At 37.2% G+C, this 25712-nt stretch overlaps 1 protein-coding gene across 1 annotated transcript; it reads left to right on the forward strand.

Annotated features, from left to right (window-relative positions):
• Nucleotides 1-11907: 11907 nt before the first annotated feature.
• Nucleotides 11908-12928, forward strand: TAL2 (TAL bHLH transcription factor 2). The gene has a single exon (XM_026718574.2). The coding sequence runs from the start codon at nt 11921-11923 to the stop codon at nt 12272-12274; it is 354 nt and encodes a 117-aa protein (XP_026574359.1). The 5' UTR covers nt 11908-11920; the 3' UTR covers nt 12275-12928.
• Nucleotides 12929-25712: the final 12784 nt, after the last annotated feature.

Consider the following 25712-nt stretch of genomic DNA (forward strand, 5'->3'; position numbering starts at 1 on the left):
GTTTTTTTTTAATGTTTTGAAAGCACAGATTTTATTATTATGCACTGTGGACAGCAATCCTGGGATTTGGTTCAACAAATTTGAGGGCAACCGGTTGAGGAAGGCTGTCTAACCTACGTTTGCCAGTCTTTCGACCTTTGCATATCTCAGCAATGTTCAGAAATTTATAGCTCACAATTTCTTGATAAGTTGAAGGAAAAAAATTAAGGAAAAAAAAAAAAGAAATGATAAGATAACCTGGACGAGACACTGAATAAAAACATGATGCAGAAAATGAATATTGCATAAGGCAGGGTTGTACAACCCAGCCAGCAGTTTGCAGTTGAAGACGTTAATGTTTGGACATTTTTCGGGGGCTCAACAAAGGCTATTTTTGCTCTCTGTCTGGGTCACATAGAGTAGTCTACTGTATTCTTCAGTCGGTAATCTAGAGCAGAGAAGGCATATGGAATAGGATTTGATAACCAGACCTGTTGTCTTTCTGCAAGAGAGCTGCTTCTTAGAATTCCTGTCAGGTGGACCTATTTTTCCCAGGATAACTTAATAATAAAAGTTCAGCCAAGATATGTGATGATATGTGAAATTGATCTTGGGAGACAGGAAGAAGAGCTGCGGACTAGACAACCACCATGTAAAAGATATACTAATCCCCCAAAGATTGGGGAACATGGGAAGTGTTTCAGAAGAGACCCTTTCCTAGTTTTCTGGAAAATAAAAATAAAGGAGGGGAGAAATAATTTCAATTTTGCAAGATTTTGTTGATGAAGACTTATGATAGAATTAGTACTCATAATTGTACTTCTTATCTAGATTACTTTGAGGAGCTAAGCCTGTTCAAGTCCTACTCAACCTTCCATGCTCAATTGTCATAGGAACTCTCTCTCTCTCTCTCTCTCTCTCTCTCTCTCTCTCTCTCTCTCTCTGTGTGTGTGTGTGTGTGTGTGTGTGTGTATTTGTGTCAAAACTTTAAGTTTTTTAAAGAGAGATGTTTTGCACTTCTACAAAACCTAAAATTTCCTTCAACATATCTCAAGATATGAGAGATACAATGCCTAGATGAAGCTACTCTCTAGGCAGACAAATTAATAAAGGATGCCTTTTCCAACTGAACCAAAGGTTCAAAGGGGAATTTTGGGAGCTGCCAAACCAATATATCTGGAAATCACCAATTGGTAAGGTAGGTATACTGTACCATCAATTAGTATGGAGGCATATAACCACTAGATATCAGCAAAGAGATATAAGAGATCCTACCCTCTGGGCGCTCTGGTGGTCATTTGTATATTTACAGCCTATGGTAAATCCATAAACCACCATAAAGCCTCCAACAGTTCATCTCTGACATTAAGGGAACTGCTCTTCCTCCATATGTGAAATGCTCTGAACCTGAGATTTTTTCCCATCGACATCTGTGAAGCAATAGATTTTTTTTTCTCCCTTAGCTCCCTCATGTTCAATTAGACATCTAAACATACCTGCAATTGATATTAAATGTTTTACTGTCTGCATGGGTATCAGATACAAAAAATGTTGCCTGTCTTGTAAAAGGAACAACGGTCACGATTCGTAAAGGTTTCTTTTCATAAAGCATTTAATTGATGTTATATTAATTTTGGACAAGAGCACTCAGCTTCCTCTCTTGTAAAAGCCAGACCTGCTCTCTCCCCCAAATCTGTAATGTAATTGTTGTGATACTTAATGAGGAGTAGTACTTCACACGGCATGTTGATTTGATGCTTGATGCACCAGATCCATAGCTGAACAACCCACCCTCCCTTTCCTGCTAGATTCCAAAACAAAATTCGACCTTGGCCTGTCCCAGACTTAAAACTGCAGAGTTTGCTGAGTTTGGGCTTTTTGCAAAACCCAAGCGTTCAGGTTTTCTCCTAAGTGTCCTGGATTTGAAGGAACCCTTGTGTTTTGGAACAAAGCATCGCACTGCTGGTTCCACCTATTCCCACTTGGGAGTAAGTAGGGAAGAAGATGGCAGCATGAAAAGAATCTCCCAGGAGATGTGGAATAAGCTGCCAAGATCAGCCACATTAGTGCTGACACGCGCCAGACAAAGGAGCCCAGATTCTATAAATGAGACAGCAGGCTAGGATTGGCATTTGGCTGGATTGTCAGGAAAGAGGCTCTGGCGATTTGAAGCTGAGAGACCTGAGGGCTACGAAGTGGAGAGGCTTGCTGACTTCAGCTGCTGTGAATATTTCACTACAGCCAGCCTGTGTTTGTTTGGAAAAGGTAAGTTGCAAACTGTTTGTATTTTTCCCACCTTTTTTTCTTCAGTATTTGGGGAATTTTGTCTTCTGAAAGCTTCCCTAAATAAAGACGTGCTCAGGGTTTTCAGGTTCACCACAGGTTGCAGCATTTCATGTTTTCCTGGAAATGCCCTTTGCCCTCACTGCATGTTTGTTTTTTGTTTTTTTTAAAGCGAGGACTCTGGTTTTCCCTATGTTGACATGTGTGATACAAAACCCCAGTGTGATCTTGCTGAGGCAATGTATGAAATGCCTCTGCTTAACTGATGATTGCCTGCCTCAATTATTTTTCAGATTGTTGTTGTAAATGCTGTAATTACAGAGTTAACTAGTTATAGGTCTGACTAACGTCCCATAAATGGGTACATAAAGATAAAAGAGCAACTTTAGGAAATCACATTCTTAAGCTTAAACGGTATAAGAAACCTCTTAAGATTTTGTCATTCATTGCATAAAAAATGAACAAACAAGCCACTAAATGGGGAAGCAATATATATATATTTGTGGATTCAGTATAATATGAAAGGTGTATTCCTCTTATTCACAGTTTACTAATTATTTTATGAGCCTATTTTTTTAAGATGAAACCCTTTTTTACATTTTATTATGAAATCTTGTTAGTTCATGTCTGTATATTTACAGTATTTCACCTAACCTTTAAATTATTCCAAGAGATAGAATATAAATTTGTAATGTGGCATTTCATGTAAATTCCTATGAAGCTGTCCTGTTAAAACCACTGTAATAATGACTCTGTATGAAATTAAAGCTATTGAATGCTACTGAAACAATGCTTATTCTTTTGAAGCATATTTCTTTATTAAAAGAATTGTGCCCTTCTGATTAGAATAATAATTTTAAAAAATCAATATCTATTCCATCAACAATATCTATTCCATCAATCAAATTTAAAAAGTAAGTTAACAGCCCCCAAGCTATTAAAAATGTACCAATGACAACCAAACAAAGCTATATTTGGAATTTTGCCTCACAACATAAAAGCAATCAAACAAAATCCATATTTACTCAAAAGCCATTTTGGTATTATAGCCAAAAAATGGCAGTGCAGAGGTGCTAATATAATCACCAACAGCTTATTTTAATGGAAAAGCATGTCAAAATATTTGCCTTATAGCAATATGTTATTACAGGCGCATAGGAATTTGCTGAATATATGCCACATAGTTTATCTAACCAAGAGGCATGATGATTTCAGTAAGTATGATTTAAGCCCATCTTTAATTCTCTCCCTGAAATCGATGGACATGAACAAGAAATTTAATATGGCAGAATCTTCTCAACACCTTTCCCTAAATATCTTAGACTGGCTTTGCTCATCAGAATTCTAAAACCTAAGCCTGACCTATTCACAAAAATACCACTTCTAGAAGTATATCTAACTGAAACCTGGTGCAACTGGCAGATTATGAAGGTTTGTAATCCAGACACTGCAGGACACCACATAAAAGCACTCCTGCTGCTCATTGCTTTGCTAAGGAGAACCAATGTTAGGCGACAGAATAGTAATTTTTATGAAGAAAAGCATGAATGAGGAAAGGATTAAATTCTACCTCCTATATCCTGATCTTGATATGAATCTCTTCCACTATACACATACCTGAAGCTGAAATTTACAAAACTCTTAAAGGAAATATTATTGTATCTTCGTAGTCATAGTTTTTGTCTGATTATACCTGAGTTGAATTTACATATGATTGTGGTATGTGTTTCTTTGAGGTCAAAGATAGCCTAGTTTCAAATTCTGCTGTTGGAGACAGAGGTAATTGTTCCCTGGAACTACTGTATATAAATAGCTTCTGGGGATGATTTGGTTAGAAAAAAGGAAGAAAGTTAAACTACTTTTCCTCTACATTGGAAGCAAGAAGGGGGCTATATTTCACCTTGGTTAGTTATTCTCCTACTCTTCTTTGTTCAGAAAAACTTTCTTCTGCATAATCAACATTATTTTGAGGAGGACTGCATGCTAATTTTGATCAGTTTTGTACTTTTATATGGATCAAATAATAAATTTACAAAAAACAAAAAACAAAAACCCAACCCCTGATGGAAACAGTGAAGACATTATTTTTGAATAGAATGGATTTTCAAAGGAACATTTCTTCTAAACACTACCAAATGACTGGTTTCTCTTTTCTTATAGAGTGAATGCTATTTTTTAAAAAAAAAAATTCAGCTTGTTTTGCCAGGTTTTAATTGGTATGTTTCTGGTAATTCAGATAAAAGCAGGCCATTAGGTGAATTTAAGTATCACTTTGAATGCAGTCCCATTAATTTCAGTAGCATTTAATTGCTGCATGAGGACCCTAATCCAAAATTCTGCAAGCTTTTCTTTTTTTAGTATACCATGGTTCGAAGTTGAGGTACAAATTCTGAAGCCTTTGACTTGAAGAAAACATATTTCTTTTTTATTTTTGTTTTAGATTTTACAATGTAACTGCTTAAAAATCTATTCTTATAATTTGTACCTTATTTTTATTATTTGTTTCTAATTAAAATATAAATTCAGTTAGATTTCTATGTTTCCAAATCAAGATAAAATAGGAATGTAACTAAAAAAGAAGCATGCCTCAAGAGCTGACCCTACGAAGAACAGCTAAGACTGAAGTTGTGGTTGGATCTTACGTAACCAGCATTCTCAGTGATATGGGCCCAGTTTGACAGTGTTTTACCGACAGAAGAGAAGATATGTAGCTCAGAGCTTATCTGTGGAGTCCTTGGTACTCTCTGAGATGGCAGTTTGGCTACTGACTTTTCATTATCCAACTAGGTAATATCTTCAGTGTTGGAAGGGAATGGCGGCGGGGGGTTGTCTCCTCTTTGTTTATATACAATAGCTTGCCCTGTCAGATTTAGTGTGGGTGTTGTTTTCTTGATGGATGTGTTGTGTTCTATTTCCATTCTCCATGAGGATAAACAGGGGAACGTTTAGTGGTGGCTTCTCCAAGGACTTTCAGAGGAGACACAGGTGCAGACCATCCTTCTGGGTAATCCCAGGCATGGCTCAACATTTTTGTTCTCAATCAGATCATATGCTGACTCCATGGGCCAGCTCCTGGGTTGTTATTCAGGCAGAGCAGACATCTCCCTACCTTGGTGTCCCTCTCCTCTCCTAGGGTGCTTGGATTCTCATTTGGGTGGCTCTCCATCTGTTTGCAATCTGCTCAGCTAAGGAGTTCTGTCAGCCTTGCATTTTTGAGCGTAGGGTGCATTCATTGTTGCTGGTAGGCTCCTGTGATGGCGCTGTACGTATGTGTGCAGCATGCCATAAGCTAAATCTTTCCCACCTTCTCCTTAACTCTGGGAACTACTAGGGACCATTAGAGTGTGTTCACATTGATGAAAGTCTGTCACTTGAAAATTCATAAGTAGAGTAACGTCTACATATATGACAGTTACATTTTGTTATACAGTATCAAGTTGGTGTTTATTGTTAAGCAAGTGGATATACATAGATTTTCTCCAGAAGATCTGTCCTTAACCCGGTCCTTCAGGTCTTTTACTAATTAACCCATCATAACTGAAAATGAGTCCATCTACCTTGTTATTGATTGTACTCTCTGTCTCCCCCCGCCCCATTTTTTCCCAGCATTAGAGCCTTCTCCGGAGAGTAAAGTCTTTGTATAATGCATGTGGAGTAGGATAATTTGAGCCTGATGATTTGTGTTTTGAGATAAAACTCTGGGTTGTTTTGTCCATTTGTTTGCTTTCGTGGATGACCATGGTATTCTCAGGTGTCTTTTCCAACATAAAAGTTCAAAATCACCCATACTCATTTTATCTTGCTTCTTTAAAGTCCAGATGTGATTTCCATGGTTTTGATTACATTGTGATTTTAAATTGCTTTCTGCGTTTTAAAAATAGTTGCTTTTAATTGTTTATGGACTGGTTCTCTTGCAAGAAAGCTGTTTTAAGGAAAAGTTCCTGGGATGTATCTTTTAACTAGATATGCCCTCAGTTGCAATTTAATTTTTCGGGCTTCGGTTGTGTTTTGTGTCTGGGAGTTTGCTGTTGGCTATTCAGAACAAAAGAATAAAAACAGTGTTGGGATTTGCTGAGAATAAACAATTCTTCCTCGTTGATGCTGCCCTAAGAATATTCAACACAAGTTCCCTTGATCTGTGTCTTCAGGAAGAAAAGTGGGGAATTCCATAAAATTCATTCCTTCTTTAAGACACACAACTAAACACCCTTTTCTTCCAGGGATTCCCGTATATGTTCTTCCTTGAGTAACCTCTGCTTTAAAATGTATGATAAAATAGGAACAACTTCCCTGGAGGGCCTAAAAGGGTTATGTATGTATATCTGTTGGATCGGTTTCTCCTCCCTGACTGCTTTCATTCCAACAATAATCAAGGACTCCCCAGACTGTTAAAGTGTTCAATTTTTATTTATATTATTACCAAAGATGTTTTCAGAGTTGAATACTTGGCCAGTAGTCAGCTAAATGCTGCTACAATATTTTTACTGAACTGTGAAGCAGAACTTGTTTCACTGTCATATTTTGCTGCGAATATGGCAATCAAAGCAGATAAAGTGTTTTATATACTCTGTGTTTTTTTATAAGGAAAGCAAGGGGCCCTGCCACAAAATAGTGCAATCTGAATATGTTGCTCAGACTTCTAAACAAGTCAGTCTGTATTATCCATGCATTCTGTTTGCCCCAGTTTCTGTAAATGCGTAGCCCATTTTTAATAAAATATGGGTTACATGCATCTAAGCACAGCCATATGCAGTCAAGAACTAAAGAGCCCTAGTGTACAGCTTCAGTATAATGGAAACCACATTCTGGTTCTTGCATGTTTGCTGTGTTAACAAATCTCCACATCATTCTAATAATAAGTCATGTGTTCTCATGAAGGTTAACACTTCAATAATCACATTATTTTGTGGCAGATTTTCAAGAACATAAAACCCAAGGAAAACGAGGAATGAATGTACAGCATGTTAATTTCTGTGACCTTCCATTCAGCTCCATCATTCCCATCTGATCTACAGTTATTTAATTTTTCTATAGTCTCTGACTATGCTCATTTCTCTATGAGTTGTTCTGGGGTGTTTTCTGAATCTGTTCCCTCTGTATGTTATTTATTTATTTATTTGGATATTCAGTATTGTTGTTGTATACCCCACCCCGATAGAGGTTAAGAGAGGTATGGTACTCTTTTGGTTCCTTTGCTATTGAGACCAGAATCAGTTTGGTGAAGTGTTTAAGACACGAGGTTAGAAACCCAGATACAATGGGTTCTAATCCTCCCTTAGGCACAAGTCAGCTCAATGACCTGGTGCCAGTCATTCTCTCTCAGCCCTAGGAAGAAGACAATGGAAAACTATTTCTGAAAACCTTGCAAAGGAAACTGTAGAGACTGGTCCAGGCAGTCTCTCAGAATAAGATATCTTTGAAAGGGATAGAAAAACATGCTATTTCCTCTTAAATAGTTTCAGTGTCCCTCCTCCTTAAATGATATTTTAAGGGGTTTGATGAGCGAACTGGGTAATTGAAGTACAAACTTTATGTAGGCTTTGGATCTGGGTGGTAGTTCTGGAGAACTTCCCTGTCTTTTCTTTTGGCTGCCATATAAACCTTATTGTTTAGTTTACTTTATTGGTTAGCCCTTGGGCCGCATCAAAGAACAGAGTTCCAGATATAAATTATTACTAAAATCTGATAAAAACAATTTAAAATGGAATTGGATAAAGTATAATTTAAAATCAAATTGGAATAAAATACAGTTTAAAATGAAATTAGAATAAAGTACAATATTTTAATATATAGATAAATGAAATATGATAAAATTATATTTTGATGTCACCCCTACAATCTACCCCAATCAGTCCCCCATATGCTGATCTCAACCAAACCATTTTGCTTAAGTACTGTGCTGTGTTAAATGTTATTTTCCGATTCTGGCTGCACATAAGGTAAGTTGTTTTGATATGGGGATCCCAATGGGTCATTTGTTTAGCATATAGACCAAGGTACTTGTCTCTCACCCTCTTATACAGGAAACAATCAAATAGGATATGAGCCATATCTTCTACCACTGCCACTACGCAAATGCAGAGATGTCCATTGTAGGGTATAGAATGGAACCCCCCATATTATAGAGAACTCTTTGAAACCCTTGCCGGATGTCTTTTTTGGAGGGATTCTCCCTAAAAAGAAGACATGGGCCTGAATTGTTGAGATGCTTCTATGCCAGTAAAAAACCCAACCAGACTTCCCAGCCATTCTCTTGGTGTGGAATCTGAACCAATACAAAGAATACATGGGCAACACTTTACTAGAATATATTGCATGCTATTAGCTTTTAATGAATACAGTTAAAGGTAAAGGTTCCCCCGCACACGCGTGCTAGTTGTTTGTAGCTCTAGGGGCGGTGCTTATCTCTGTTTCTAAGCCGAAAAGCTAGCGCTGTCCAAAGATGTCTCTGTGGTCATGTGGCTGGCATGACTAAATGCCGAAGGCGCACAGAACGCTATTACCTTCCCACCAAAGTGGTCCTTATTTTTCTACTTGCATTTTTTACATGCTTTCGAACTGCTAGGTTGGCAGAAACTGGGACAAGGAGCCCACTCCGTTACGTGGTGCTAGGGATTTGAACCGCTGAATTGCCAACCTTCTGATCAACAAGCTCAGTATCTTAGCCATTGAGCTATTGCCTCCCTTACATTTAGATACTGTCCTTCAAATAAATTGCTTTTAGAGTTCATAAGGAGTATTTGTATAGCCCAGCCTATCTCAATCTTATTTTTGTTGATGGGATTCTAAATTGGCCATAATTAATTCTTTTTATGGTGTTTCTCAGGAGTAACATAATTTGAATTCTAAATTTATTACAATTATAATTTTGAAAATCAGCACCACAATAGAACAGGGAAGCAGAATAACAGCATCTGTGGGGATTGCTCAAAAGACCCCCAAATAACCAACCTAGTTTAGACCGTGTTGGAGTCTCAATGTCACTTGAAATTTACTGCATGATTTGGGATATATACTGTCGTTACTCTATGGTTTTCTGATGGGATAGAACAATAAGGCAAACTCACCATTTGTGAGTAGCTCAATCAGGATATGAATAAATGGTTTGGGTTTCATGCCTGGTTGCCATAAAAGTTCTTCTACTCCCATCTTATGAAAGAGCAATCAGGAACAGCTCTTTGTGAAAGATACCCAAGATGGGGAGAGAGAGGGTATTACTGTTTGCCAACCTTGTTCAAATGTCAGAGATACAAGGGTGCATTTTTTAACATGCCTTCTAATGAAGGAAATCACAAAGGCTGCTATTTGCTCACAGGGCTTGTATTGACAAAAGAAGGGCACCAAAGAAAGGAAGCGAGACAGCTCTTGCGGCCCTTCTACAAATAGTACTGCTTATACTGGAGTGCTGTGTTAATGGGAAGTTACAGGCTTTTCATTTACTACAGTATTTTATGTGTTTATGAAGCATATTAACTTGGCCTCTAAGCAAAAGAAGAGGGATACTGGCATTCTGGATTTCAGTTATAATTATTTGTTCATTTGTTTACTTCTCCATTGGAATTTGTGAGCCCAACTGTGCTGCACTGAACTGGTCTTATCCAGTGGTGGGTTTCAAATAATTTAACAACAGGTTCTCTGCCCTAATGATTTCTTCCAACCACCAGTTCACCAAACTGCTCAGAAAGTTAACGACCGGTTCTCCCAAAGTGGTGTGAACTGGCTGAATCCCACCACTGGTCTTATCCTTTCGGGATTAATCATATACATCCGTGTTTCTCTACAGATTGTATAAATCCATGTAACAGAGTCTATTACTGATGTTTTGTTCTATCATCTATCTATCTATCTATCTATCTATCTATCTATCTATCTATCTATCTATCTATCTATCTAATCTAATCTAATCTAATCTAATCTAAAAAAGTGAAGGTGGCAAACAAACCTAATACTTCTGCCTCCTATTTTCCTCTTTAGCAACAATCAGGTATAGCAGGGGTGTCAAACTCACGGTGTCATGTTATCATCACATGATGCATCATGACTTTTCCGCGTTGCTAAACTGGGAGTAGGCGTGGCCAGCGCGTGACACATCTGGCTTGCAGGCTGCGAGTTTGACACCCCTGATATATAGTAATTTGGGCCTGGAGAGACCGATTTGTGCCAAATCATCCAATCATCTTTCCGGCTTAAGGAAGGACTAGAAACCATGGTCTCCCAATTTCTAGGCTTAACCACTGCACCAAACTGGCTCTCAGTACAAACAGCTGTATGAACTGGTTTTTATTTTGTTTTGCTTTGGGGTTTTTTTGTACCGGAGGTGATTCTGAAACAATGCAAGACTGTCATGTTTCTCTAACAAGAGAACGCAGAACATGCAATAGTCTGCAGTGTTCCTCATAATTCAGATAATTTTTAGTAATTTATCACTTCACAAAGATTGGTACATCTTAAATATATTCCATTTCAGCGGCAATTCAGTGTCAGCTGCTATTAAGCAAATATACTTGACTAGTAGAAGCGAGGGACAAACAAGTGACAAACGTGAATGCAGGGCCTACCCATTTTGTTGTTGTTTAAGGTCGGCGACAAATTGTAATTTATACTGTAAGTTGTTAGCAACTGCCTCTTTAGGGACCATTGACAGTGATGACAGTGATGAAGAAGTTATTTTGTGACCAATCCTTGCATTTACAGGTCTGAAAAGCAAAGGAGAGATGAAGTAAAATCATAAGCATAGCAATGGCTTCACTTAACAACTGCTTTGCTTAAAAAAAATGAGCTGCTGGTCCCAACTATGATTGTTAAAAGAGGACTATTTGTACATTTTAAGAATCCTAGGGCACTTGGAGTTATCCCTGAACAACCCTTTGGTGGGGAACACTAGAAACTTCTTATATGTGATGTACCATTTCCATTTAGGAGTTGATCGTGGTTTAAACTTCTGGCTTAGTTTTGTACATCTTTGCATTTCCCTGAATTTTGCCTTATGAAGCATTCTGAGAAATTCTTTATGGATATTTTGCTGAAAACAGAAAGGAAACAAATTAGTGATTTATGGATTTGATTATTAAATAGGGTAAAAGAAGGGAATCATAATGTAACTTAAAGAGGAAGGACCGATAAATTTATTTAGAACTGCTCTGAAGATTGAATGCCATTTCTTTATATTTTTTTCTTCCTTGTTCCTTTACCTATTCACTAATTTTCTTCACTATGTTTCTCATTCTTAAATTTGTACTGCTTTTATTATTGTACAAAATTGTTTCATAAAAATAAATAAATACATCTGGAGAATGCTCATACATCCCTTTATGCATGTTGTTTGGTCTCAATAAAGGGAACCTCATGCTTTTTGGCATAAGGAACACTTTATCAGTTCTATATCTACAACATGCCTATGTGTAAACAGTAATAGAACTCTTTGGTTAGAATCAGATACCTCTGAATACATATGCAAGGATGATACTACATTTGCATCAGGTAGGGTATATCCTGTTGAGGGGGCAGTTATTAAGAAGCTTTCATTTATAACTACTCTTGGAGTCACACCTTCTACCTCATTTGCAGCTTAATGAGCCGTTTTGTCTTTTTATTGTGTCTTTTCTAATGTTCTCTCCCTCATCCTGTCATTCTCTTCCTAGTTCATTCAGTCTTGAGGATGACCAGAAAAATCTTCACCAACAGCAGGGAGAGGTGGAGGCAACAAAATGTCAACAGTGCCTTTGCCAAGCTGAGGAAGCTAATCCCCACCCATCCTCCTGACAAAAAGTTGAGCAAGAATGAGACTCTTCGCTTAGCCATGAGGTACATCAACTTCCTCGTCAAGGTCCTTGGGGAGCAAGGGTTGCCGCAAACAGGTGTGAATCCACGAGAAACGATACTGGGCCTGTTTCAGCAGAATCCACATTTGGAACACATGGAAAAACTGACTCTCCTTGAAGACTCTGAGGTCCCTTCTCCCAACACAAGCAGCAACATCCCAGAATGCTGGTCAGAAACATCATCTCCATAATCAGTCAGTCAGGGTAATCATCCTGATTGCAAATTGATAGTGCCCCTTGATATCGGTTGTGGTAGTTGTTTGTTTCTATACATGTTAATCTATTTATTTATTTATTTGGTCCATCTTGGTCTTTTAAAACTCAAATGTACTTTATGTAAGCATTTCTGAGGAAGAATATGGCTTTCAATAATTAAAAAGAATTCCAATGGTATAATTGGCTATAAAGGGCTTCCATTTTGAGTGCAGGGGACTTTGACTGGACTACTGAAAGTTGCCAATGCATCCCTTGCCCTTTATTGTCACATACAAGTGAAAATTGTCAGGTTCAGTAGCTTGTGGCTGAGTGACACTGTAAGTCTTAAAACAACTGACTAGGAGCTCTGGGAATTTCAGTTCCTGATGATTTGACTGCTGGATTGACAAAGGTTAATTGAAGATCTAAGTCAAACAAATTCTGCACTTGTGCCTCTTCTCCTGTGGTAGAACAAATCCCTTCCCACTTCCTGTAACATACCACAGTGAGCAACTGATTATTTCTTCCCCACTTCCTTTCTTAAGAGAAGAAACCACATAAATTGAGCAGCCACATCTACAATTACAACTGTGAGCATCTCATTGTGTCCCTTTCAAGAGATGTGATAATACTGCCTACTATAAATTGGGCATTTTACAATACTATAAATTGAATATTGTAAAAGAAAATATCTGGAGCTCTGGAGCCAAGGTTACGCATTACAAAAAGGGTTTTTTCCATTTAAGATACATTAATGTCAAAGTTAGTTGAGCATCGCTAAGGTCCTCTTCTTTGCCTGCAATGCCCAGGTCAATGCAATCTTCATGCTAGGATGTGTGCATTTCATTTACTATTTTTCCTCCAGTATATGTCAAAATCTGAGGGAGATACAAATTTAACCAAAACAAAATGCGTAGGGAATACATCTGAGCAGATGGGATCATGTCCACTATGCTTGCTCAGATATAATCAACAGTGGATTTTAGTTATCTCTCAAATATTCAAAGATGCCTACCTTAAAAAAAAATGATTTAACTATTATTTCAACTGGATTTATAATGTGAGGAAAAAAAACTCTTAAATTTGGCTGGAATTACACTTTACAGAACATTTGCACAGATAAAAACAATAAATAATTTCAAAAGCATAGCTTAATAGAAAAACAACTGTTTCATTTGTTGTTAGTGGCATTTTATAAATCAGAGGTGCTATGTAACTGTCTTTAAAATAAATATAGGACCACATGAATCACTTATGGAATTCTTTCTATGAGGCACCTTCTGTATAAACTGTCCCAAACTGGATGTCATTCATTCACTTAATTATCATCATTGGATACAGCTACTCCCAATTTTCTATTTTTTTTTAAAGACTTCATAGTTAAGAGCCAAAAGTCTTCTTGAGTTAAAAAAAACCCACCATTTGAACTCTAACGTTAGCTACCGATATTATGTATTTTCTGTTAAATGACAAAGAAAAACCCTTAAATGGGGAAGGGGGGATGAAACTCTGTGGCACGTGTGTTTCTAGATAAGTGGAGTTTTATTTTATCATTTTCTATTTCTTTCACTGCAACTCTGATATCATTGTCCCTGTCAAGGGCCCCAACCTTCTGTATATACATCATGAAAACTAGAGTTGAGAGGCAGAGGTGAAACTAAGACTTCAAGACACCAGGAAGTTGGGCAAAATTACTTATAAAGGACTTTGCCCCCTACAAAGTCATCTAAAGCCAAATGATAATACATATTCCCTGGCATATTTCTTTCATCTTTCATGCCAAGATTTTATTTGTTCATAGGCCCATTTGCTTTATGAAGGATAAGGATAGAAATGCATTTTTCTCAATAAAGGCATGCAGATTAAATTGTACGTTGTATTAACAGGTAGTATGCCAATAAATGAATTAATGAATTAAAGTTTGGCTAATAAAAAAAAAAAATCACTCCTAATACATTTTAGAACATATGTTCTCAGGCATAACCTTCAATCCCCCTGTAATTGTTTTATTTAAAAAAAAGCGCTTCGGGGTTGGGAAATAAGAGCTATGATAAGCTTAAGCCTAGAACTAAATTAATAGATTAATACTAATTAAGACTGTTCTACCTCACCAGTACTATTGTTACTGCATTCCAGCTGAGCCAAATGAGAGTTTAATTTAGTTTATTAAAATAGTCATAGACTCAATATACAGAAACACATTACAAACACATTACTCTGCATCCAATTAATATAGGGAAAAAAGCTATTCATGCCTGATGATATACATCTAGAAAAACAATCCAATCCAAAAACTTCTGGTTGATAAAGAAGTGTCACAAAATTTGTCTACACTTGTGGAGATTTCCCCATCCTGATTTTAAGTAGGCATGCCAAATTGTCATGTGAAAGCGGTCTAATAGTTTCTAATTAGACTGGAGATTAACTCTGTCGTCCAAAAATGATAGAACATTTCAGAAGCTGGGATAAGACTGACATGGTTAGGTTAGTTTTACACTGCTATCACGTGCTGTTGCTCCAGCAGTCCTGCCCATTATGAGAGGACCCACAGGTTCTGCACCTTTATGTCCTTGGCTGAGCAGGCGATGAGATGAAGCTACCACCTGTAAGATTATGGCTGACTACCAAAGTCCCTGATGTTGGGTGCTCACCAAGTTGCGAAGGCTCTTATAGGGCTGCTGCAATTAAAATAGTTTGCACTGATTATACTATCTGGTCCTTTCCAGCTTCAAGGAATGATTTTACATCATTTCAAAATGGGGCAAAAATTATAGGAGTAATAGCAAGATATAATAGGGGAAAGAGTAATAGCAAGATGTAATGGAAGGTTTCTTTGAAACTCCTCTGGCGCTCAACAGCTAGTGTTCTCTACAAGGAGAGCTCAGTAGACCTTTAACATGGATGTGGGATGAACAGTCATCATGTATTTTCTAACTCATGGCTTATGACTTAGCATTGTGGGCAAAGGAAATAATGATGCCTTCTTTCAACACACTATATATGAATCCTGCCACAGAAATTTCCTTCTTAAATTATTGTTAAAATTGGAAGATAAAAGGTTTAAATTAGTGGAGTGGGATGTGGGAAAAACTGGGAATAGCTTAAGGAACTCCCCTTTTGAGGTTTTCTGGAATTCTGGTCGCTTCAAAAAGGGCCAAGTTGACCAGGGCTCTAGTGCCAAAGTATTTTCTCAGGTTTAAAGCCTTCACCTACACTATTACCAGAACTGTGAGGATCTTAAAACACTGTCCCAGGGGGCCAAGGTCTATCTACAAAGACAGCAGCAATCCTAATGCAGAGGATTTTATTTCAGAGAAAATCCCACTGAATTAGACGTTAAAATTTTTGCATTTGAAGTAGAGATGTACTCCTGAGAATTGAACAGTGACTGCAGAAGTTATTATGACTGCATTTAAAAAAAGAACAAAAGAGGGAAATCTTAGAAACAACATGTCTTTACGTCTAAGAAGGAAGTTTGAGAAGGAAGGACAGCATGGTGGAGGGGGAATAGAATGGAATCATTGGCAACCTATGGAGCCCATCTCTTTCTTCCTTCAAGATGCACTGGTAGCTTTGTCCCAATTTTTCTCTCTGAAGCAGATTCCATTCATTTTGGAAGTTAAATTTTTTTTGTCATTAAAAAAAACAGTGAATACAGTTCAATTTTCGCAGAGTTACCCTACTGATGGATAAAATCTCAACACTTTTATATATTTTTCAGCATTTTCTTGTGTTGGAAATAATTAAAAAGGTTAATATATTATCATTATTACTATTACTATTATTATTATTATTGACTAAATACACTGTAGTCATTTGTGACTATAGTTAAATATGTAGATTTGATGTGTGAAAACCTAACAATAATTCAGGAGATTCTGGTAATTTTAGCAACAATGAAAAATGCAAAGAATTTATGAAGAAATTCTGAAACTGATGCTAGATTTATACATGGTACAACTTATTGGTTAAATGATTTGAATTATGTCTCAAAATATCCATGTTTGTACTGGCATTGTTCATTTTAACTTTTATTTCTGATGATTAAAACTTTCTAAATACACTAAACAAATGAAAAAAAAAATTCTCTTGGCAAAACCATGTTCTGATGAAAATATAAAAGGTAAATATTTCATGTTATAGTGAGAAAAGTAAATGTAGTATTTCCTAAGTATCCTGTCTTATTTCTGTATATCTTCTTGCTATTAATATACGTGTGTTTTTAACTAAATGTCTCTACCAAAGATTTATTTTGTTGGCACTTTTTATGTTTTGTAAGCCCCCTTTTTTTGGCCAAGAATCTTTTATATATTTTCTTGTACATTTCCCTATTTAGTCCTAATATATTAAAAAGATGTGCGAAATCAGTCTTTTTTATATTAAAAATGCAATGTCTTAACTAACATTTTGTTAAGAGCTGAACTGGTTTTCTATTTTCTCTCTGCTATTGGAAACAGCAGGAGCATGTGAATATTAAGTTATCTTTGCAAGGAAAAAAAACACAGGGTGCTTTTGCAATTTTTAAAAAGAAGTATACAGATTCAGTGGATAAGCAAGCAAGAAGACAGCATTAATTTGAAAGCAGCTTTGGTTCTTTGCTTACTTTCCTGGGAATTACTTTTGTCAGGCAGAAACCAATTATCTACACATTTCACATTTCTCCATCCTGTGCAATGAAAACAGATTCTTTTGAATTTGCTAAGCAGTCAAATAGGAACACCATAAAGTAGGCTAGATTAATAAATAATCAGCTTTCTCAAATACAAACTCTGCAGTCCATTCCTACATGAGATTTAAAGAGGGCTAATTTGTATATTCAAATAATGTTTATTAAATAGTGTTAATACTTTACATTACACATTAAATTACATTGAAAACAACCATGGACCCATCTTTATGACTGTATGTACTAGAAATCCACTTTTGAGTATAGTAACCATATTTTCGTGAAAAACATAACGGGCCAATCTGAAAAAAAAAATCAGAAGGATTAAAATGTTATGTTTATAACTTTGCTTCACAAAGGAAAATTCAAGAGCAAAACTAAGATAAACTTTACAAAAATGCATATTCTAATACAAATATCTAAAATTAAACGCTATTATGTAATTAAAAAAAAACCTGAGAGAATTTAGTCTGCATATTTTGCATAGTGGGGACTAGAATTGCTGTCACTAAGCAGAACAGTCGAAGACCAATGTCACGTGAGCAGGTCATTTAGCACTGGCAGTTCTGGTTGTCCCAGTTGCTGTCATTCAGAGAAGGCCACGCAGATCTTGAATTAAGAACCTTATGTGACTCCAATTTCTAATTTCTGCCAGCTTCCTCATTGGCTTTGCTTGTGAGAAGCTAGCAGGGAATCTTGAAAATCATGATGTCATATGACTATGGCTCTTTGCAACAGCTGAAAGTATGAGGACCTGTGATAAGTATCACTTGTTCAGCACTACTGTAAACCTGAATGAACGGTTGTATCCTGAGGACTAGCAGTAAAAGTCTGTCCATTATAATAATAAAAATCATATGGCCCTTGTAACTATAGGCAAACTGGGGAAAATGGATAAACTAGTAAGTATGAGATCTTTATAAAGGTTTGCAGTCACTAGTGCTAGATGAATATACTTTCCCCCCCTCCACTTTACATTACTGTTCTATTTTTAAAAAAATGGAAGTTGATTGCTCATAAGAGAAGTCAATCCATATTTTAGGCCATTTCAGTAATAGCAAGATCTCCAGATCTCTTCAGCAGCAAAATGTTTCAAATATTAGAAAGAGAACGAAAAGGCTCATCTGGTATTGCAATGATGAGGCCTGCAAGAGATAAGAATGTTAAAATGGAGGGTGAAGGGGGATATCGTAGCCGCTCAAATGACACTCTGCCTTGGGGTTGAAGACTGCACCCACATTCTCCCTAGAGCTGCAGGAGTAAAGAAACAAACTACCTTCCCAGGTTTTGAAAATATAAAATCCAGTTGTTAGTCAAACTCTTATGCACCCTGAAAATCAAACATCTCGGTTCCTTTGTAGGTGGCATAAAGGTATGTTTTGTATCTAGTGTATCTGGGAGTCATTTCAGCTGGTGTATTGGAGAGAAAGGTAAATAAAAAAAAGCCATCAAGAGAATTGTTGGAGATGACTAAGCGAGGATAGGAATAAACAGCACATATATCTGATATATTCTTTTATCATGCCACCAGAAGAACACAAGTGAATAGACAGCTTAACTTTTGACTCCCGAGGTCAGAGGTCATTTAAAAGTGACCTTGGGCATCCATAGTAATGATTGTACTTTTAAAACAGCAGCTGCTTAAACTAGAAATGGGAGGAGGAAGGTGAACTTTAATATTTAGATACATCCATCTTTGTATGTGTGTAGGATAGCCGGATTGCAAAGGTCAACTGCTGTATATTTTAACAAGCAACTGCATGGGGTTTTTTTTGCTGCTGCTTAGCAAACAACTATAAAATACTGCATAGGAATGGCATACCTCCGAAGCTGGGGTCTTCTCCCAATCATAGGACTGGAAGGGATCACTAAAAGCCACTGATTTCAATGCAAGTGAAAGCCCAAGAATGGCAAGGCTCCAGGTAAACATAGCTTCTTAAATAATATTTTTTTCACATTTTTTTTCCAGACGTATGCAACATATCCCAATATAACCCAATATTTCCCAATATTCACAGAAAGGTTATCTTCTGCACATGAATCATCAGAACACCTCTCTCTTTCTGCCTTTGTCTAGCTATCTATTAATAACCCTTCGGATACCATACACCCTAGAATAGTAGATGTAAGAATAGCTAATGTAAGCAATTAGATAACAGATTGTCTAACACTGATTACATATGCTATGCTAAGATTCAAATATAACCCATAAAAAGCATTTAAGTTGGCTTTTGTGAGGAAGGCATGAAGAAAGGGCTTACAATATCTGCGGGTGATTTTACCATTTGTGGCGGTTTGGCGATACAATTATTTAAATATGAGGTATATATTGTTGCATCTGGGTAGCTTGCTTTTTGCAACAAGGTTTTACATCTAAAAGAATAAAATGCCACAAAAGCAGAATCACAAAGCAGAGGTTAATCAGAAACTATGATTAGACCACAAATACCATGGCTTTCACATTAATCCCAATGCAGCTTAAAGTGCTGACTATTTCCTTCACTTTGTTTTTAAGGTACATAGTCTCCTGTTTAGGATTCCTCTCTAGGCTGTGCTGTAAGACTGTGAAATAGTGGAGGTGGTATTGCAGCCTTCCTCCCAAAATAACCCCCAACATAGAAGAAATTACACAAAAATACAATCCATTCAATTTTAATACTATCTATTCAGCTCTCTTATTCTATAATATACAGAGGGAGGCAATTTTAGAGGCTTGGAAGCAAGTCTGAAATATTGGAAATCTATTCCTAGTAGTCTCACATAATGGACAAGTAGGATTGTTTTATTTATACATCTCTCTCTCTCTTTCCCTCTCTCTCTCTCACTCACACACACACACACAAACACACACACACAAGAAACTGAGCAATGGTCAAAATAAAAGCACCAAACCAAAACAAATGCATAAACCCCAAATAAAACTACACTGAAGTTCAGTAAAAGCCCAGAATCATTAATCACATACATCTACACAAAGCCCCTATTATTAACATCCCAACTTTGCTGCCTGCGGAAAGAGCCAATCTTCAGAGCCTTGAAAAAAACCAAGTGTTGGGACCATCTGTATTTTGGGTGGGAAGCTGTTCCATGTGGGGGGGCGGGCTCCATCAGAGAGAAGGTACATTTCCTGGGACCCATTACGTGACATTATTTCACCCACCATGCCCTAAACAGATCCACTTTGCTAAATTTAATGGGATATGCAGATACTACCAGGGAAAGACCATTTTTTATTTACAAAATGGTGCCATATCCAGTTACCAAAATAAACTGCAGAATTGTTGCTCTACCAATTTCACCTGCTCTTTAGCATATTTTTGACCATTCCCCCTTATCTTTGTTTTTTCTGCAGCCACTCATTACGCTTATCTTGAAGGAACTTCTGATGACTACATGACTCCCAAAGGCCTTCCTGGGCATACAGGCAATTCTAGAAGTTGATGCTTTGCTTTGCAGCATGAAAACTTACCATGATTCTTTTCTGCACATTATCTAGTTTAGGTATAGAAGAATCGAAGTAAATTTAAATGCAGAAGTTTCGAGTAATAACGCTACTCAACTTTTCAAGAGGGGTTAAGACAATCATTCTTCGTAACAAAACAGAGTCAATCACTCCAAAATTAGCAAGTAATTAGGGCTATTTTGCAGAAACTCTCCAAACATGTTTGACGCCTGAAACCTTTTTGGTATAACTCAAAATATAAATATTTTTTAACACTGAGAAGCTGCTTTCTTTTTATTGGTCTCCTAACATCTGTTGCCTGAAGCAGGCAAGCTTGCCTCTGTAGTCCTCCTCTTTCTTTGGCATTTTAGAAGTTTATTTTTAAGACACAAAAACAAAGCAAGGAAAACAAAGAGCAGGGAAGAAGGAGAAGAAATGATTTTGTCCTGTCTTATGATTTTATTTGGATAATTTCTAAGTTCCTGGCTAGAAGTTTAATTTTCCAATAACACCAATAAAAATGTAATTCTTTTTGTTGTTCTTGATGTTGTGTTATTCCTCGACGAATAAAAATGATTATGGTAATTATAAATAGAAGAATTATTTCAGCTCCGTTTGAAAAAAATCACACCAAAAATGCAGCTCTGAATGTCTACTGGGATTTTGGTATTTCTTATCACTCTGTTGCAGAGGCTCTGAAACTCTTATCTCAATAGACCAGATTACTTGGCTGATCTCCTCTCCATGCTGAGTAGAAATCACACGGCCCGTTTTACCACTGACAGCCATTTGCACATTTTCTATCCCAATAAATCAATTAATGGGATGCAGGCGGATTCATTCAGTCCCTCTTGCATTCAGCCTGTTTTTCTTTTCTTTTCTTTCCCTTCCTCCCTCCCTCCCATGTTTTAATACCATCTAAGGGTCCTTCTTTAGAAGAGGACTTGTTCACCATGCAGGTGCAAAGCATTCAACACTGCAGCCCAACAGCAATAAACCCTTTCTGTCCTCCTTAGGGTTTCCCTTTGTTGAAATACTTTTTTCCTTTTGTTTCTTCCACCCCTCCCCTTGTCCTTTTCAAATGTATAGCTCCATGCAGTTAATCTGATTATGTTAATTTGGACTTCATGATCCCAAAGACTGCGTTGGGATCTGCAGATAGTGCCCCATACCAGGCATAGGTAGATGGTGGTGGCAAGGGAGGACAATGTTGCTGTTAACAAGGAAGCAACTTCTGTCTTGGAAGACAAAGCTTCAGATGACGTTAAGAAGGTTCCAGACAGGCCAGAGTTCAATTTTGTAGGGAAGATGTGATGGTCAGCTCATGATAGGACGTGGGAGGTATAATGTTAACATTGTTTCCTGTTGGCATGTTTTTCCCTCTTTCCTTGGCATAAAAATAATATGAAGTTTATTCCTTGTCAACTTTCAGCATGTGTATCAGTGTGGATCAAAAACCAGATTGAACATTCAATCTTATTTAAAGATGTTCACATGTTTCTCATTGGGATAAAGGGAAGATGGCAACTTTCCCCATCCACAAAGGCTGACATCTTATGAAAGCACAATGTCTTGTGAGTTTTGATAAGGTTTTGTGTAGGAATACTAAAAGTTTGTTTCTGAAAACTACCACCTATATTTTTCCTTGGTGAGGCAGATGATATTAACAGCAAGAACAGTATCCGTTTTATTTGTTCTTCCAATTAGTTTCAATATATAGCAGAGGTGGCATTCAGCAGGTTCTGACCAGTTCTGGAGAACCAGTAGCGGAAATTTTGAGTAGTTGAGAGAACCTGCAAATACCACTTCCGACTGGAGATTTTACAGTATCCTTCCCCTGCCACATCCACCAAGCCACACCCACAGAACTGGTAGTAAAAAAATTTGAATCCCACCGCTGATATATAAACATAAACACACACACACACACACTCAAGGAAGTTTTTAATTTAATAAGTTGCACAACAAAATAAGAGAATATAATAAACAAAAAGAACAGTTGGATGCTAAAACAGAACTGGAACAACCCAGACAAACAATTGATGCCTGAACTACAAGAAACTAAACTAAATCTATCAAAAGAATAATTACTAAAGGAAATAAAATCTACATGCAGAAAAATTTCCAACACTTCTCTTTAAATTGGGTGAATACTTAAATCAAGTGGCAAACACGATCCAATTTAAATCTGTACACTAGGGCAAAACATCCTACGCATACATATACAGGTAGTCCTCAGCTTATGACCACAATTCAGGGATGGGCTGCTATGGGTTTGCCCAGGTTTGGGTGAACCCGTAGCTAATGTTATGGCCACTTTGGTGAAAAGCCAAATCCCACCCCTCCCCGCCCCAGAGTATCTACGCAGCCCATTTTAGATGCAAGGTAAGTGCAGGGCCTGCGCAGAACCTCCGGAGCCCGGGAGAGGCTGTCTTCAACCTCCCAGAGACTCAAGGAAAGCCTCCGGAGCCCAAGGAGAGCAAAAAGCCCCCCCCCACCGCCATGGTGCAGGAGGCCGACTAGGTCACTCTCATCCAGCAACCAGGCAGAGAAACAGGTGCTGAAATTTTTGAAGCCCCTCCTGCCGCAATTGAGCCCAAAATTTCCGTTGTTAAGTGAAACATCTGTTAAGTGAATTTTGCCCGATTTTACAAACTTTCTTGCCACTACAGTTAGTAACATGGCTGTTAAGTGAATTTGACTTCCCATTAACTTTGCTTGTCAGAAGGTCGCAAAAGGTGATCACATGACCCTGGGACTGGTTATAATAAAGCAATGGTTATAAATATGAACCAGTTGGCAAGATTTGAATTTTTATCACATGATCATGGGGATGTTGCAAAGGTCATAACTGTGAGAAATGATCACAAATCACTTTTTTCAGTGCTGTTGTAATTTGAATGGTTACTAAATGAACTATTGCAAGTCATGGGCTACCTGCACAATGATGGGATTAACATGAAAGAAGGGACCTTGGAGCTATATAGTAGGTATCGTATGGAATGTGTGATTCCATGCATGGCTGGAAACTGAAAATGACAAATTTCATGCTAGAATTCATTCATTTTATTCATTCATTCAATTTTTTTATATTAGCATAATCATTAGGAAATGGACTCAAAACTATCAAAGTTGTAATTCCTTATGCATCTGGAACATTGTATGCAGTTCTGGCTACCATATGTGGGGAAAAGGTATATACCACAGTTGGAAAATAAGGGCATCAAACTTAGAGGAACCAAACACAGCTCTTTCAACAGAAACTGAGAGTATTTGGGATTCTTCAGCCTAAAAAAAGACAACTGCTGGTACAAACTTCATTGATTTGTAGAACATCGCATATGACATGAAGAAGCATCTTATTTTATTTTGAAACATTAATTCCAGGAGCCTTCCAATGGAGCTGATTGGAATAAGATCTAGACCAGGTAAAATTATGCATATGGTGCACAATAACCATTAAGAATTCATCACCTCAAGATATGATGTTGGCTGTTTATTTGGATGGCTTTAAAGGAGAATTTTTTAATAAATTATTCATAGAACTCATATCTACTCAGGGCTATTGGTCCTGAAGACTTAACTCACCTTCACATTGGGGCAGCAGGCATTCAGATTCAGGAATGCAGGAGAAAGGTAGCTTTTCACCTACTTGTGAGTACAACATAGGTGTTTGCTTTGCTTTTGTGAACAAAATAAGATGGTCTTTGGCCTGATCCAGCAGGTCTGTTTTTACATTCAGATGATGACTTTTGATTGAACCAAATTAAATTATGTATATTGCCCATGGATATACTATGAGCAAATTACCCTCCTATCTCAACTGCTAGGATAAAGTGTAGTCCATATTTGATTTGATCTCAAGCTAGCAGGGTCCACATCTTTCTTCTTTTTGATCTTCTGCCTCAGCCTTGCTCCATCTGTGAGCAGAAGTTAGATATAATTGGATTTATATTACCTATGTGTACATCTATTGCCACTCAGTGGATGTCCAGCAGAACTGCAAAGAACATGATTTTATGCTTTTATATCTCTGCAAAATTTAATATCTCATATAATTATTCAAAATACACTTTGGAGTTATGGGTCAGGCTGGCATTGCAATTTATCCAATAGAAGGGGAAAGAAAGAATCCTGTTTAACTTTGCTGGGTAAAAATAAGTATAATTAATCAAACTGATTACAGATGAATCTTTCAAATTGACCTATAATCAGTACTCATGAAAATTAAGAGAATCTCCCCTAATAACAAACATAACATTTGACCTACAGTATTTTCTATGTTGATGGTTATTATGGTCATTGACCAATATTTTATTGGGGTTCATATCTTAAAGAGGTAGCTTCAATTTTTATGCAGAAATAGAATTTTAAATATGTGTGTACAAGAAGTTATTATGCTTTTGCCAAATGCTATTTATGCTTTTTAAGAGCATGTTCTGGAAGTACCCAGATTCCAAATTTCAATTGTTCACTTCGACAATAAATTATGTTGTATCTACATATGCAGTTTAGCAATACATTAGGGGTTCAGTGGGACTCACAGCCATTGCACAAATTCCACAATATAGTACTAGTGAAGTGACAAAAATAAGATTGACATATCATTTATAATTTTTATGATCTATTTGTATTCTAGGAGCTCAGTTATGAATGCATCTTTAATAGAGCTCGGACTATCTCTAACTAATCGCTATTGTGTTGGGAAAATGAGAAAAAAGGGGTTTCTGAAGGAATAAAGTACTATAGCACATCTTCCTTGTTGTTTCAGCCCGCCAGCTTCTAATTAAGTGAAAGCTTGTATCAGCAGCTTGTATCTGAGCCAGCATGCTGAGCGTTGTTTTGCATTTGTTAACGCACATCACTTTTTAGGTACTTAACCCTTTATTCATGATAGCCAGTTTGGAGTTGTGGTTGAAATACCAGGCTAAGTCTAGTATTTCAAATTCAAGTTCTGATTTAGGCACAAAGTTAGTGCAGTAGTTGAAATTCTAAGCTAAAAACCCCAAGTTCTAGTCCTACCTTAAACAAAAAGTCATCTGGGTAACCTTGCTCCAGTCCCTCTCACCTCTAGGAAGGAGGCAGTGGCAAACCACTTCACATATTTTGCTAAAAAAAAAAAAACCTGGAGGGACTTGTCCAGGCAGTTGCCAGAAGGCAACACTAATTTGAAGTCATTAAAACAATGACTTTATTCAGTGCTCTGCTGAGCAGCTCTGCTGTAAAAAAGAGTCTGTCTGGACTCAAGTCCCACTTTGCAGGGCAGAATGAATCTTTAGGCACTGCACTGAAAATACCAGCAGAACAGGCTACAGGACAGATGTCA

Source organism: Pseudonaja textilis, chromosome 2 (assembly GCF_049901715.1).
Source record: "Pseudonaja textilis isolate UNSWEBS1 chromosome 2, rPseTex1.2, whole genome shotgun sequence".
Taxonomy (NCBI): Eukaryota; Metazoa; Chordata; class Lepidosauria; order Squamata; family Elapidae; genus Pseudonaja; species Pseudonaja textilis.

Excerpts from the sequence above, each read along its gene's own strand:
- TAL2 (XM_026718574.2), top strand. The coding sequence starts at position 11,921 with ATGACCAGAAAAATCTTCACCAACAGCAGGGAGAGGTGGAGGCAACAA.